Genomic DNA, 16901 nt, shown 5'->3' with positions numbered 1-16901 from the left:
CATCTCGATCTCTTCTTTTAAAATAAATACGCAAAATTCTCTGAATATGCAGCACATCATCTGAGCGTGTCTGAGAATTGTCGGAGAGTATTACATCAGCTTCAGACCTGTGACAATGACGACACCTTTTCCTTTTATATCTCCCAGTGCTTCGCCTGCCACTCAACTGCCTAGAAAGTTGCATCAACTCATCACAGCATCAGGTCAAACCATTTTAACCATTTCTGGGTCATAATGGGTTCACATTTTTGAACATTTAAGCATAACAAAAATAATATTTGGGAGATTTGTAACAAAATTTAAAATTTGACTGCAAGTTTGGACTCAGAAAATAAAGAAATCCCATCCCAGACACAGCAAGAAGATCAAAATTTGGATTATTTTTAGTTACCTAAGTGTTTAGGCATAAATAAATTAATGTAAAGGTGTAAATAATCCAAATGAACAAAAATGTCCCCACTATATTGCATTTCCCGGGAACATGCAGATAAGAAAATATGAAATATACCTTGTTTTCTTTAGTGTATTTGTTAGTTGTTATGACTGTAAGATTGCATCTTAGATGGATATTGAGCTTCACATGTACGTGTGGAACCCCTGCACGTAGCTTTAAAACTGTCCTTTATAATAATCTGTCAACAGGAGACTGTGGCTGCAATAGGTGTATAGCTCAAAGCTGCTTTGCAGAGAGGAGGAGCGTACTGCCGGTCTATATAAGCCCTTAAAACCAGTCCCATCTGAATCTGTGACTCCTCTTCACCTCTTCATCTCCTCCCTTTCCAATCCGTCCCATCACTCTGGTGATAGGGTTTGCAGAGCTTCATCCAGCTGTAGGCTTGTCATCTGTCTCTCCCTCCTGGACTGAGAGAGGCCCTCACTTCTTACAGTCGCACTGCTCTATCTACTTTCATCTTGTAACTTTTTGACAGTTTTCTTGGGACGCGGCTCAAGATGCCAGAGCCCACAAAAAAAGGTATGAGTGTTGACAGAGTGCCGACATGTGAAACAACTTCTAAAATCTAATTCTGATTGTTTTTTCTCATTTGTCAGTACACATTGTGAAGGAATAAAGTAGTAGCACTTGCATGCACAAATGGCATTATTTATAGTTATGCGTCTTTGATTGAGAGGAACAGAGTCCGTGTTTCTTCACTGCAGGGAGATCCATCACTTTGCTTGCCAGCTTGAGGATAGGAATCCTCAAAGTGCCTTTGACAGTGGTGTTGTATTACTGATGCATGTGTTGCTCTACCGTCTTTGGAGGAAAAGAATATTTGAGGCTTAAACACAGATAGTATTGTTGCCCGTGGTCTGCATGGGTCCGCCTGAAGATAAACGATGAGGGGAGCATTGGTTGGAATGTTGATGAGTGCCAAGGCAGACAACAGCAAAGCCCCCCCCATGAAGGATCATGGATTGTAAGTGAAGCCATGTGAGGTTAAAGCATAGATGTCTTCCTAGCAACAAATGCAGCAAAGCAGACTCATGAGACCTCTAATTCAAACACCTACAGCATCTTAACCAATCCCCTCTCCCACCCGCATCCTGAATCTCTCTTCCTCACAAACTTCCTGTCTCTTAGCTGTAGAGTCATGTCCATCAACACACTGTTTTAATCTGCTTTTGTCTGTCATTGCAATATGCTGTTACACCCAGGCTTCTCTTAATTCAGCTGCTCGGGAGAGGTGGCCATGCACCCAGGCATCGAGAAAAATATAGAACACAGTGCTTAGCCTTCAGATGACAAGATGAGAGCTTTAGTGTCTGCCAGAGGACTACCCAAATGTCTGCAGCAGGTTTCAACACTCCAATAAAATTAGTACACACATAGTAAAACATTAGTGGGACATTTGAGAAGCATCTGTAAAGTTGAAACCAATCTCTTCCAAAAGGAAAGGTTGTTTTGCAATTTTAAACCAAATCGTAAGGTGATTTGGGCCTTTTGTTTGGTGCTCTAAAGAACCCCGAAAGAGACATTTGAAAAGTCACGTGCAGCTGGCTCCACATTTTCCATAACATGCCTTGTGATTGAAATTGTTGTGTATGAAGTGATGTGACAGTGACCGGCCCATGACAAGCCCAGGTGCTCCAACAGGGTTCCTACTCTTCGATAAACATCCTTGATCCCCTCAGAGACAAAGCTATGGCAAAGTAGAGGCAGCAGATTCCTGTCTTATACTATCATCGCCCATAAATAGATACAAGTGCAGCAAATAAATGAGTGGAAAAGTATTGTTCTTTAAATGACTCGGAACAGCTGAGGATAAGGTGAGTGAGGAGGGGGCAGGGCTGTTGTTTTTAAACACCACACTCTTAAGCCTTTAAAAAGTCTAAAGTAGGAATGACGGATGCACTGATTCGTCTGCGGGTCGCTTGGGAATGGGATTCTTGTCCCTGGAATAGTTCAGAATGAGCACACTTTTAATCCCCATCCTGTGTCCCCCCTACCATCTCCTTCCACTGTCAACCAAACCCTCCTCCTCCTCCTCGCCTTCATTGCATGCCAAAACAGACATCTCCCTGCAACCTTCCATTTAGCACAGACCATTCATCCTCCTTATTAGACTTCTGCCCTTTTGCCCATGCAACCCCTCTGGGGCTGTCCTCGCTGTTAACAGCATGTGAGTGTTGGTCGAAGGGCCACCACTGTGTATCATGAGGAAACACAACATCAATCATAAGTCAGACCTGAAGCCATTTACAGGAGGAAGGCCTGTCAGCAGCTAATTGTCACTCAAGTACAGTTGTAGCTCACTTTCAGACTCAACAAGTTAACAAATTGAGCTTAGTGAAAACAAAAAGACAAAATAAAAAATAAAAAAACAATAGTGTTGGATCACCATTTTAATAAAAGTCTAGAAGAAAGCAAGTTTGAGTTTGGCTCTCATCTGAGCTGGTATTAAGCCCTCTGTCTGCACGCCATGAGAGGCAACAGCTGCGCATACCTGAAGCCTGTCAGCTTCAATGGCAGCCCTCAGAGGTAAAACAAAACCTTTCTCCACTGCCATCATCCTGAGGGAGAGGAGGTGGAGAGCAGACACAGCTCTCTCTCGGGTGAAATGATGTGACCGTGGACCGTGGTTCGTTGCCCACTGACGCATTGTTTTGAAGTGAGGTGGGGGAGTTGCTAATTTAGACAAGGAATGCTTCGAGGGAAATTATTACAAAAGAGGGAGACATGAAGCTGAGAAGCTAGTGGATGAAAGAAGCATTAGGTGTTGTGGTAAACAATTTGTAAAAAACCAAGAGGTTTCTTTTCATTTAAAACTAATCTTTTCTTTGACATAAAAATAAATAAAATTATGTCAGGAATTTTACCAGTTTCTATTACATTTTCGAAATATCTATGTTGGTTGTTGGACTCTTAAGCCAGCTCTTCTCTCATCTTTTTCGTTGTAAAAGCAAGGCACCATCAACATAAGTGGTAACATTCCAATAGGTGCAAGCATACCTCAAACTGGAACTACAATCCAATCAGGGCTTTTTGGGAGCAGTTTTAGCTTTCTATATTTGTGGTATTTATAAAATACTATCAGTCTGCATGGTTCCAAAACTAGATCCAAAAACCCAAATGCCTGTGCAGTCCCTAACCGACAAAACCTTTCCTATGGTCACCAACTCAACCAAAACTGCTTCTATTAATACCTTAAAATGGAAATCCTTTGACCATTGCATGAGAAAATGGATGCTTTAGTTTACACTTTTCTTAAAATTGACCCAAAAAGAAGAAGTATTTTTGCACTTTTTCAAAAACAAACCCGCTAATTTGTGTTTATACCCTGTTCTTTCCCAGTAAGGTCCTCATGAAGGTTCTTACAGTAGGTCTAGGTAGCGCTGAGGGCAATCAAACAGGCTCTCAGTGAAGACTCTTTTTATGATCAGTTAAGTCTTACTGGTGTTTTAGCCTGATGCGTCACGAAGAAGTTAGAGACTTTGGTGACCAACAGGTCAACGTATAGAAAAGAAGTACGGTAGATCATCTTTTTTTCGTCAAGTCCAAACCCTGAAATTGTTTCACTGTTGGATTCATGAGTGTTTTGTTTATATTTTTTACAGATGACACTCCAAATGGCCAGCCAGAGGGTGAGTGTACCTTACTGAAAAATAATAATCACCTAAACTTTGATCAAAAAGGTACCAAAGCAATTTAAAAAAAGCAAAAACAAACATCTATTCAGACATGACAGTCACGTGTGGCGTGGAAGTCAAAACACAGACAGACATGTACAGACAGAGCCGATAAACAGCAGCGTGATTGTGCTGTCGTTCTTGGAGGTGAAGCTCTTTGTATCTGTGACATTTTTTGCGCGGGCCAGCTGATCCCTCTGTGTTGATTCAGCTGACGCCGCCCTGCCTCTTCCATGTGAGCATGTTGCTGGCATATCACTGCCTCTCTATACTGACCCTTCAGATTTGACCTTGGAGCTGCAGCATCTTGAGGCTCCAGAGGGGGTTGAAGGCTGAGCTTAATGTTTCAGAGTGCAACTAAAAATAATTGGGGAAAAACCTAAAATAAAACATGTCTTTCACTTGCTCATCAAATCTAATACTATAACCTGTAGTCAATACATTTTCCCAAAAGAAAAACAGGCTATTTATTGCTTTTATAGGCTAGAAATTAAACTAAATCTGTGACTTATTTTAAAAATAAAAATCCTGAATCAGCCCTTTGTTTGTTTAAGAGGCTTATGGTGCTAATCTTGTGGCAACAGAACAGAAATTTACCATTTATGCTTTCATTTGAATTCACTGAAGTTAGAGGGGAAGTTGCTCACTAGATAAACATATTATAATCTATAACTTATGTTAAACTGTTTTCCTTCCTAGTGTAGATTTTAATGCTGTAGTAATAATAAATTATTGCAATTTTTTGTTTTTTCATGGCAAAAATTGATATTTTATTTCACTTTTATTCAATCTGACACAATAAACAACACTTCTATAAGTGACAATCTATGAATTTAGGTTGGCTTTAAGAACAAAACCCACTTTAAAACTAAAGATTTCCCCAAACACTGAAGCGTCAAGACTACAAATCCTCCGGCTCCGAACACAATCAATTCTTCGTCTTAGACTATGAAGGAAAATATGTTTTCAAACGGATTAGACGTGAATTAAACATTAATCGTTTATCAGTTTACTTGAAGAAACAAGTTAATACCAGAAATAAGGGAATTATGGTGCAGATCTACACAGATTAATATAATTAAGTACAACTTAAACTGTCTTAATCCAGCATTAGTGCAGTCTGTCCCATTAATAACTAAAAATATGGTAAATTGAGAAAAATATTCACATTTCAGTAAAAAAAAGGAACCACGACTTATGTAAAGATAGTTTAAAATGTGAGATTTGAAAAAAATTAAAACATGTATTTCTGTATGTAATATTGGTATAGAACTTGCAAGAAGGTAGATGGATAGACATGCGTGCTTCTGTATTATATGTGGGCGACTGCGGCCTCTGAAGCTTTGTGTTCAAGTAGCTGTTCCATCCACCATTATATCTGTCACATGCTCAGAAAGTGTTGCCCCAGACAGTAATGGTGCCCCAACCCTACCTGAGATATCTCTGGAGGTTTCTCCACCCCCAGGTGGGTAACTCCAATGTCCACCTTCACTTTCCCAAGAATGTATTTTTGCACATCCAACTCACATCACACATTTGCTTGTTGTTTGCCGTCACGTCTTTCCTCACTTCACTTTTCTGGTCAAAAGCCTAAAAAAGCTTTGTTAATTAGCCGCCTCAGTCAACACACATAAATGTCAGCCCACGTGCACTTGCCCTGGCACATGTTGCAGTCACTAACTTACACCGGTTACCTGTTTGTTGTGTTGAATGACAATGCATCAAAATACAGGAGGTGTAGAGAAGGATTAAGTAAGATGGGCTGTACTGACCCTGGTAGCTTAAAAGACCCACAGTGATGAAAATTGTTTTTAACAAGTTCTTGTGGCATTTTCTGAAGATGTAGGGCATCTATCAGGAAAATGAAGCTTAAATTAGCATGTCTGAGTATTTCTTTGTTCAAAAAAACTATTTTTCTTGAAAGAAATGATTTGTAGAAGATAATATTTATATACGTCTTAATTTTTCTCTGGCATTTGGCTTGAAACTGTATGGCTGGGTAGCTCCAACATGGGTTGCCATTTTCGTTGCACCGGTAATATAAGGTTGGAGGTGTAAGGTTGCTGCAAGCTAGCGAGAGAGCATATAAACAGATAACTCTCAATTAAGGGTGACTAAAAGGGGGGGCGGGGTTGCTCCACACCAGCAGCCCGTCCCACAAGTCAGAGGCAACTTTCTAATGAACTACTGTTGCTCGATAGAAACAATGAGCTTGAAAAAGCCACAAGTCTTTGATTTTGGATAAGAATGGCATAATCCTTATCAAAAGACCACTGGGAATGCTTTTAAAATAGTTTAAAAGATGATCAGAGTGGGTCTTTAAATAACTTTTAACAGGGCAATTCAAAGATTACAGGAATTAGTCATGCCTCTGGGTCAGTACGTCCCACCTTCTTCATCACTCTACTGTATAGATGTAAAAAGACCAGATAGATACAAAAATAAAATAATAGCAATAGGTCAAATAATTACAAAAGTTGTATTCTTGACCAACCAATATTCTTATTTCTAATTATTTGTGTCCTAATGGAGACAAGGAGATATGATAGATGTTTTCTGTTTTAGCATTTTTAATATTTTTCAAGCCCAAACATAAACAAAAGTAGTTAAAATGTCCAGTATGGTATCTATCTGGTTGTTAACTATCTATAATTACCTCATCTAAGCAAGCATTGTTTTGAAAGGCTGCCAGAGTTTGTGCTTAATGCTTGCTGCTCCAGCCTGGCGCTTTGTCTGCTATACAGAGGCAGTAACAGAGGGGAAAGAGCCATTAGAGACTGATGGGGAGAAACCAGAGTCCGCAAAGCCTGAGCCATCACAAGCAGTAGTGGCTCAGATGCCCAACACCGCTGATAGTTCTTCAAACCAACCAGAACCTAGTGGTGTTGGGGTCAAAGAGCATGCAGAATCCACGGACTGTATTGTTAAGGATGAGGGCAGTTGCTCTCCTGCTCCGAATGGTAAGTATGATACTTTAATAAGAATAAATCCCATGTCTCGGTGAAAAACATGCATGATTTTACCCTCTCGCTCCTCAGATGAAACACTTCTAAAAAGTTGAATGAGTGTCCCATTCAGCATCTAACATTTACGTCATGCAAATTCTCCCAAAAATAAGTTGAAACTTTCTGATAGGAATGCTATGGACTTCATTCACTTTGAGTGCACCAATGTAACTAAGCTCCTAGACCAGTTCTGGGATTTACCAAAAACAGAAACGAAAGCACTGTGCAAAGGTTTTGATCTATTCTTCAAATTCTTGAAACTAGCTACAACCAGACTTCAATAAAATGGTAAAGTAACATATTTCTAAGACTCTATTCTCCAGATATAGAGTCACTTTATGAATGGAATGATTAAAATTTTAAATAAGCAAAATGTTGTCAATGTCCAAAAAGACAACTAGCACGCCTTCGCACAACTGGACAGTTGTTTGACGAGACAACTAAAAAAAGATCAAATATTTGGCTAAATGGAACGGAAACACATAGTAGAAAAGATATAGCAAAACTGTTGCACAGTGTTGTACACACGATTCTCTCTAAAGCTTTTAGATGTCCAATAAATCGAAAACCTATAGGTTAAAAGATCATTATATAAATTCAGCATCTAACTCAAGTAATGACGGAATAACGAAGGATTCCGAGAAAAAATGGGGAATGATGCAGCTCATTAGTTTAAAGTTAATCATGTTGTTTGACTTGCTCATAATTCTTCTTTTCTTTTAAATAATTACTGCTTCAGGTGTGAGATTTAAATTTATATGTCTGACACATGGTTTGTATAGTCTGCTTGAATGTGCACATGCACTGTGGTGCTCCATCTGCTTATGCTACTGTGGCTGAGAACCTTGAGACCCAAACCTGTATGTGTGACTAAAACTAAGAACTTTGCTTTGCATGTTGTCAGTGGTCTGCTGGTTTGTGCCATCTTGGTCTGCAAATAATGGACTTTGGAGTTCTTTGAGAAGTTGGTCTGTTTGTCAATAACAACTTTATTGCAGATGATAATCCTGCTTCCTCATCCCCAACACCCCAAACAGGTTGGTATCCACGATAACAAATGCTTCCTCTCACCTTTCATTTGAGGAGGAAAACCTCAGAGCACTTACTTTTAATGGCGATCAAATATATTAAACTACAGGGGGAAAAATCTCTGTTAATGTTAGTTAAATAATTCCTGGACACTGCTGTTTAGATAAACTTGGTTTTAATAAGAAAAAGGCACTGACAATCGAATCAGTTAGTTAAAAGGGGCCCAAGTCCAAGAGGTTTGTTTTTCCAGGAAATTATCTTAAATGCATTGCTTAAAGGGAGGCTACACCAAATGATTAATACTTTACCCAGATTTAGCACCAGTTCATAGCTTACAGATGCTATAATTTGAAGCACCTCACTTTTATAATGTCGGAGGACTAGCAAACTAACCTACAACGGACTTGGGACTTTTTTGCACATAATCAAAAGCTTTTCCCTTGAAGACCATAGAACATATAATATCTCTATTTTGGAAAATTGTGGACTTGGGCCCCTTTTGAACTAACCGATTCAATTTTTAAAGTGGAAAATATCTGTGGTTATGTGCATATTTCTATGCATGTGTTTGCAATAACATTTACATTTTTTACAGGAACATCAACTTTATAACCTGAATAAAAATAAAGTAGTATGTGGCAGTAGATATTTGCATGCACATGCAAATAAACCAACTATACACATGCTTTATTTTTATAATATTTAAACCATAATAAAAAAAATGTTTTTTTCTCTCTCTGTACTGTTTTCACCTTTAAAATCATAATAACTTAAAAACACAAAGCAATTCCATTCACCGTGTAAAAGACTGAAAAAAAATCAATTTACCAAAGTGTCACACCTGAATATTAGATCTTTTTTTTATATTTTTCTTATAGCTGAAATTTTAAAAAATAATACTTATTGTCTTTATCAAGAACGCAGCCAAAAGCTTAGAGAACATGCTTTCACCTGACCCACAGCCATAGATTAACACAGCAAAATACTATAAATTAAGTTTTAATTTGTTAGTAACATTTACTGTTTAGTGGTAAACGGTTTATGTACTCATAACAGGAAGTTGGCCAAATCTTCTGTTTAAGGGGCCAGAAAGTGATGGTGGACTTCCATGTAGAAAACACTTGGTTGTTCATATGTTATTCTCCGCTGTCTTTTTCAAAGTGTTTAAAGACCGAACATCCAAAAGGATGGCTAATCTTTTTGGCTGTCAAGTCTGTTTCAAATTTCCAATTAACTATGTTTTTTTTTCTCCACAGAGGATGGCATTTCAACCAAGAAACTCTCAATTGACTTGCCTAGTAAGAAGCATTGTTTGCAAACTGTTACACTGGTCTAATTCAGACGTATTCAAAATACTGGAAACATACGCAACACATTTTTGATACCAGATATTCTGTTTTTAAATATAAATGTTTAAAAAGGGATTTAAAAAAAAGAAACCCTTGCTTTCATAGTCATATAAATAGACTCCTATTAACAGATTCCTGTTAACTTTTAGGCTTTTTCTGTAAAAACTGAAACTTCGTGTATAAACAACTTAAAGATTTAATCGTGTCTTTTTTATATTCGTTAAGAACAATATTGTACATTTAATTCTTTTTAGTCAGTACTTTGATGTTAAAAATTCCTCACATCATTGCTTACATGTCTTAAACTCTCTCCTTTGTTACACATTGTGAATGTATGGATTTTACAGTATTATTTTTTTTTACAATTCGCTGTATGCTGTTGTTTCTGTTTAGATGATAGTGATCCTGTGTCATCCACGGGGAGAAAAGACTCAGGTAACCAAAACAGAAAATGTAGTCAACTGTTCTAACACCACAGAAGTACTTTCTTTTACAACTTTTAGGATGACAACATTTTTCATGTGTAGCATCTTTATTTGCTTCAAGTAAGAGGCTCAAAGACTAAATGAAGAAACTGGAGGGGAAAAAATAGCTATTCAGTCAAACACCAACTACATGAAGTCACTATTAGGTTTGATAGAAAGCAGCATAATCTACATAAAACATCTTTTCCACTATCTGTGCTCACAAGTGTATCTTTACCTTGTCTGTTTTATGCTTTCCACAAACAAAGAGCTGTGTGTTCAGGACTTCAGGCGCTTTGAAATGTGTTTATAGTGTGAGTGATTTCTAAAGCAAAGAGATAGGTTGATCCCAGAGAAGCAGAGGAGAGCCGTTAGTCATCCATGTGTCTCCATTTACTGACTAGTGTGGTCTCTGGGAGACGGACAGCCCCCAGAAGACGTGGACAAGCCAGTTGACAATCCACCACTGTCCACACTGCTGATAGAAAGGCCCCAAAGTGGCACCGTGGCTGTGGGTGAGTGACACAACCTGCTGTAGTTTGATGCTTTTATTTGATTTATAAAGATAGGTGTAGGACAAGAACAGGGGAGTCAGTTTTAGAAAAAAATAAAGATATACTGTTTAATTAAAACATTTAAAGACCCACTGCTATGAAAATTGTGATTTTGTGTTTTTCTCATGATCTTGTGGTGTTTCTGTCATAATGGGGGACTTATATAAAGATGTATTTCGGAGTATTTCTTTATTCCAATCAATGTGAAACAGGAGCAGACAAAAAATTTTGTTGGAAAAAGCTTGTAGATGTGATGTAAGATCTATAACGGCAAGCTTCCTGTTCTGCTCCATTCTAATGCAACCACTTGTAGACGACTACATCCACGCACATCTTCATTTTCCTCATCTGAGCTGGTATCTGGCTCAAATCTGTACAGCTGGATTGCTCCAATATTGCTTGCCATTTTTGTTGCACTGCTACTGTTAGGTTGGGGTTGTGAGGGGCTGTAAGATAGCAGGAGAGCATGTAAACAGAAGGATGATGAGAAGGGGGTCGGCTTACTCCGCACCAACAGTCCCGCCCACAACTCAGAGGTGAATTTCTAATGAACTACTGGCACTCTGCAGAAACTATGTCCCAGAAAACAACAGAGGTCTTTTTCATTATAAATCATAGTCATATGGAAACACTTTTAAAATACCGTAATTTCCGGACTTTTTTCCTGCGCTTACAGCCGTGCGGCTTATTCAGTGACGCGGATAATTTATGGATTTTATTAGCGGCCGCCGTGTATGTATTTTCGGACACAGTGTATGGTTTGAATTCTCTAACACCAAACTCAAGCCATTTACTTTTCAACACACCTCTAAGCAGCCAAACAGCATGGACCTCACTTCAGGTCTTACACACTTCAGTCATGGTTCAACAAAACGAAACACGCATGCCCAGCCGCATCCAAGAATCATTTGGTGCCATTAGACCCAACGTGCACGTGATCGCCGCTACAATATGATGAAGCTTTCAAGTTAAAAGCAATCGTTAAAAGCAGCGTGAAAAAATCCACCATCACCAACGGGTTTGGAAAAGCCGGTCAGCTGCGTGACGGAGAGAACAGCGCATGCTCAGGAGTGCATTTACCTCTGAGTCATAGTGACTCGGCTGGCTGCACGTAAATATATGGGAATAATATCAGCCTTTATTTTGTCGGGACACGACTGGAAACACAAATTGACGTGATCGTTTTAACGGTTATTAAGGACTGAGCGGAGTTTTGCATTGAAACGCTCACAGCCTCCGTGTGAGCTGGAGACTGCGTGTCGTGTGAGCTGCGGGGCCGATGGCAGTCTGAAGGCTCCCACACGTAACAACGCATCCGCCCCTCATACACAAAACGTACAGTATTAAGTCCGATTGCTCTGCACAGACACGATTTGCTCCGTTCACCGGCGCAATGGGGACGAAGCGCTCCTCCTTGAAGCCGCCCTGGCCAGAGCTGTCGGAGTAGATAGGAAGGGGAGACAAGGAGCGCGCGGGAGCGCGGAGGCGTCGAGCCATTCTGCAGGCTGCAGCCAGGGCTTACTCGAGGCGTCCGCGGAACAACAGTGTTTGTTGTGGAAGGAAACTTCTGACCCACGCGCCGCGAGGAGGCGCGCGTATCGCGCTGAGGCGCGCGCTTTTCAATCGTCGCTGCTTTATTTTACTAGCGTGTTTTTTAACCAGCCCTGTTACTCCCATAACGCTGCCGCGACACAAGCGGAAGGAGAGCTTTACCCGTTCACCCCTCCGTGCACTGTTGATACTTGCTCATTCTTAAACACGTACAACAGAATGGCGAGCCGGGCGTTGGCCCCGCCTTTAGCCCCTAAGACTCATGGGAAATGGGGGATCGCGGATGTAAATTTCTTCATCATAACTGAGGGATGTAATGTTGATTATATGGTTACTGTTTGTAATTTTATGTATGATACCTAGATTGTCAATAAGTAAAAAATAAATAAATAAATAAAAAAACCATAACTGAGGAACTTGTGAACAGAATAGATGTTCATACTGTTTAGCAGATGCAGATATACTCAAATACATGAACCTGAGGCAAAATCAACTCCACCCGCTGTGTGCCAATGAATCACACTTGCTCTGTGAGTCAGGACGTGATCCGTCAGGATGACAATGTTGCCTAACTCATGCGGCGGCTTGTTTGTGTATGTATAAAATTAGTTATATACATGAAAATAGGTGGGTGCGGCTAATAATCGGGTGCGCTTTGTAGTCCGGAATTTACGGTAGGTCAAAATAGGATTGGAGTGGGATTTTGAACCTAAGTAGATTCTATTATTCAATTAGGAATAGTTTATTTCATTCAATGTCAGCCATAACATTTTCCCTAAGTGTTGCAGTATTTTTGTGTCCACAGGTGGTGACATCACTTTCGTGGCTAAGGTGGAAGCCAAGGATCTTCTTCGTAAACCCACTGTCAAGTGGTTCAAGGGGAAATGGATGGATCTGGCCAGCAAGACTGGGAAGCACTTGCAACTTAAAGAGAGCTTTGAGCGAGCGACGAAGGTGAGTCAATTGAATTTATTGGACGCCATTCCACAAATATGGTGAAAATTCCACCAAACCACTCCCCCACAGATCCACACTTTTGAGATGCACATCATCAAAGCCAAAGAAAACTATGCTGGAAACTACAGGTGCGAGGTGAACTACAAAGACAAGTTTGACAGCTGTTCCTTTGACTTGGAGATTAAAGGTTTGTCACAGCATTAATGTACAATACACGACGAGAAAAAAGTTTTCTTTCATTGTGTAAGATATGCGTTTGCTTTTTTACAGAAGAAGAAAAAGGCCAACATAGCATAGATATTCGTTCAGCCTTTAAAAGAAGGTAATAAAAAGAATAACAACAACCATCATTAAAAACACGAAATTCAGCTGTAATTCTTTTTCATATTTCTTTATGGAAAAACTTTTTTGTACAAGATAATCATTTTTTAAGCCTCCTAAATGAAGAAAAGACAAAGCGTCTTATTCCTGTGGCGAAACAGGGAAATCAAGAAATTCATGTAAAAATACTGAATGATATACTAGTCCTGCAATAGTAATAATAATGTTATTAACCTTTTCTTTATAAGCAATTACAAATCAATCATCTAATTCAATGTGTAAAGGCCAACTCTTGCTCTTTTAATCTCTAAACAAACAATGTAAAGCAATGCAAAGCATCCCAGTTCCATCACGTTTGCACAATGTTGCTTCAACGTTGCAGGAACATTGTGTAAATAATAGATGGGATAGCTCTTGATGTTTGTTACACAAACTACTTTGTTGCAAGTGCCGATCCAAAGCAAATCTTTGAAAAAAGTTTTTTTGGGTAAGCACAAATCGAGACTTAGCTTGAAGCTAATTTATCGATTGACATTGGAGCTTTTGCTTTGTGCTGCTGTGAGAGCATTGTTTTTTAGTGCCTGTAACTGTTGGAACTCTGACTGAATCTTTATTAATCTCTCCTTGTTAACAACAGCAGTGAAGGACAAGAAGATGCAGGGGAACTTGACTTTAGTGGTCTCCTTAAACATAGGTGAGAATCACATCTCTAGCCTGGCTGGACTTCTTTGTTTTTCACTAATTTTTACACCTATTTAATGGATGTCCTTTTTTCAAAAACTGTTTTAGCCTACTGTAAAAGTGACAAGAACACCTCATCAGATATTTCATAATATTATTGGGTTTTCAAAGTATGACAGGTGGAGTCACAAAAGTTTTGCTGTTTTTTTTAATAGTTATAAGCAATTTTATGGACATAGGTATACAAGCCAAAATAGATTCTATAAAGAACTTCAATAATAAAAATAGAGATAATAATAGAATAGGTAAGGTAATGCCTGACAAGGTGTCCATTATCAGAAATTATACCATGGTCCGGGTGAATTTTCGATTCTGATTGGCTGCTGGGTGTGGATTAAAAACTAATAATCCACAATGATAATGCAGGGCTAAAAAAGAAGTTCCGGTCACATGAACGTTCTGTATGGCTTCTTTTAATCAAACTTTAGCTTCATCATCTGCAAAAACAAGCAATAAGAGGTGAGCTTTCTCTCAGAACCGCTGCTTTCTTTAACCTATGGTGACAATCAGGATGTATTTCGCTTTCCTTTGCCGATGCAGTCGAAGTTGGTGCCGGCTAAGCAGCCACCACCACATTTCAAATAGTCAGCTTTTTGTGAAAAAAGCGATCTAAACTGAAGAAATAACACAAATAAAGTACCAAAACACTGATTGAATATTTATATCTTTTGTAAGTGACCATGGTATAAGCGGGTTAATGGCCTTCAAAATGTGCATTAACAGAAATTAATGCGCTATATGGAAGCCTGGACTGTCCTCCGCAAACAATTTGTCGGCCAATAATCCTTATTTAAGGGATAACGCAGAGGTGTAAATTGTCAGACAATGCGTCTGCAAAGTCCATTAATTTTTTGATATAGACATACAGTGCAGACCAAAAGTTTGGACACACCTGCTCACACCTTCATTCATTTGAATGTGCAGGTGTGTCCAAACTGGACCGTGTTAAAAAGTCAATTTTAAAATGGCTTCACATTGCACCTTCAACAAGAAAAATTGTTAAAATAGATCGAATGTAAAAGTGACCACATAATTGTTATACTGGTAATAATCAGGCACGGATGATTTTTACTCATGTGAAGTATGTGTGTCACAGTTTGAAAACCCTTTGTTAGATAGCAAAGTTACTGTAGTAGCTCAAGATTTACCCTCCAGTGTGGAGATTCAAATCAGGTTTAAGTGTTGGATTAAATAGAGCACGTCAGTGACACTGTTCGGCAGAGAAATTCCACATTTATTTTGGGCTTGTCTGTTTTTCTCCCCTACATATTCAGAAATCAAAGGTTAGTAAAGAGAAAACCCTTAAAATTAAAACGAATAAACCTTGTAGCAGGTGAGTACTGTGAATCCTGCAGAATCCCCAGCATGATGTGTAGCACTAGGTACTGGTCGCGCAAGAGTGTTGGCCTACTGTAGTACGGTAACACTTTATTTGAAGGCAGCATTCTTGATCGCTCAGTCAGCAGTCAGGAATGATGGAAATGGGCGCTGCATGAAGCAGGGAGCATCATTTTGGATCATTACTGATAAGCTGGTTGGCCAAAGAGAAATGATGCCATAAAATAGTGTTATCACTACGCTGTCATTTATTATTTCTTAAGGAATACAGCTGTGTTTATTTCAGCCTTTTTCATAACGGACTGAAAATAAACAGGAAAGACACAAAAGAAGGGAATACTGATTTATGTAAATTACCTTCAACCTTATGGACATTTTGGTAAAATGTCTAAGGTAGAAAAAAATAACAGACTGCTTTTCATTTTGCTAATCCTGTTTAGGTCACGGTAGATACATATTAACCTGAAGATTAGTTAACTAACATCCGCAATAGACTACTGCATCTTTATTGCATCATAGCACCTCTGAAGTGATCACTCAAACCAACAACAAACAAAGGGATGGGCTAGTTAAAAAAAGGACCTTACTGTGTTAAATAAATTGTTTTTTTGCAGGGTTCTTCTAATTTTGTGCATGCTGCACATAAATGCAAATATTGATAATGAAACTAATGAGTAAGCTGGCATTATTATAGAAAATGATTTTACTTTTGGCTTCTACTGTGTGCTGCTTGAATCCAGATGAAACACATAAAGGAATAACACATTCTATCCTTCTTGATGAAAAAGATGTATTTATTTTAAAAATTATTTTCTTGAGTATTAATAAACATTTTAAAAGGGTAAAATTTGCTTCTTCTTAAAGCATTACATCTATTTTTTTATTTAAAGTGAATGCAAATAAAGCAAATTATTGTTAATAAATTAAAAATAATTTAAATGAATACTTTCACATCTTACTTATACTTGTTTAATCATTACCTATTTTTTTTAATTTATATTTTAAAAAAACTCCTTAAATAATTTTTTTTAAAGTATATAAAACGTAAGAAATTTAAACCTGGTAAAGTTCAACGTTATAGGAAATGTGTTTAAATTGTCAAATTAAATATGAAAACTTCCCATAAACTGATAAGCATTTCTCCCTATCACGTTTAGTGTAGAAAAATAGGGAGAGGTAAAACAAACGTTGTTTGTTGCCTGCTGTGCTAAAAGTTTGCTCCAAGCACACCAACTATTTAAAGGGCCTATATCATGTGTTTCATCGTCAATGCCCTTGCTGTTGGAAGGAGATTTTCACTCAAAATCTGACGATACGTGGCCCCATTCATTCTTTCTTTTACAAGGCTCAGTCGCCCTGGTCCCTTTGCTGAAAAACATCTACAAAGCACGATGTTTCCACCCCCGTGCTTTACAGTAGGTACAGTGTCCTTTGGATGTAACTCAGCATTCTTTCTCCTCCAAA

At 38.6% G+C, this 16901-nt stretch overlaps 1 protein-coding gene across 22 annotated transcripts in view; it reads left to right on the top strand.

The window, feature by feature from the left end:
- Positions 1–650: 650 nt before the first annotated feature.
- mybpc1 (myosin binding protein C1) overlaps positions 651–16901 on the top strand; it is a 33231-nt gene continuing 16980 nt past the window's right edge. For 4 of the 22 annotated variants that reach the window (XM_078941592.1, XM_078941600.1, XM_011491189.4 and 1 more), the window contains exons 1-12: positions 739–973; positions 4057–4083; positions 5522–5593; positions 6873–7088; positions 8132–8170; positions 9419–9460; positions 9905–9946; positions 10380–10490; positions 12886–13034; positions 13107–13224; positions 13308–13359; positions 13996–14052. In XM_078941592.1, the coding sequence (XP_078797718.1) occupies positions 952–973; positions 4057–4083; positions 5522–5593; positions 6873–7088; positions 8132–8170; positions 9419–9460; positions 9905–9946; positions 10380–10490; positions 12886–13034; positions 13107–13224; positions 13308–13359; positions 13996–14052 (947 nt within the window). In that variant the 5' untranslated portion in view covers positions 739–951. Of the gene's footprint in view, positions 974–4056; positions 4084–5521; positions 5594–6872; positions 7089–8131; positions 8171–9418; positions 9461–9904; positions 9947–10379; positions 10491–12885; positions 13035–13106; positions 13225–13307; positions 13360–13995; positions 14053–16901 lie in introns of all 22 variants that reach the window. The other 18 variants (XM_078941595.1, XM_078941603.1, XM_078941594.1 and 15 more) reach the window with 10 other exon arrangements.

This window comes from Oryzias latipes, chromosome 23, assembly GCF_053564925.1.
Source record: "Oryzias latipes strain Hd-rR chromosome 23, Olatipes_Hd-rR_3.1".
NCBI classification, from domain to species: domain Eukaryota; kingdom Metazoa; phylum Chordata; class Actinopteri; order Beloniformes; family Adrianichthyidae; genus Oryzias; species Oryzias latipes.
The sequence above is the reverse complement of the archived record's forward strand: the minus strand, read 5'-3'. Positions and strand labels throughout refer to the sequence as shown.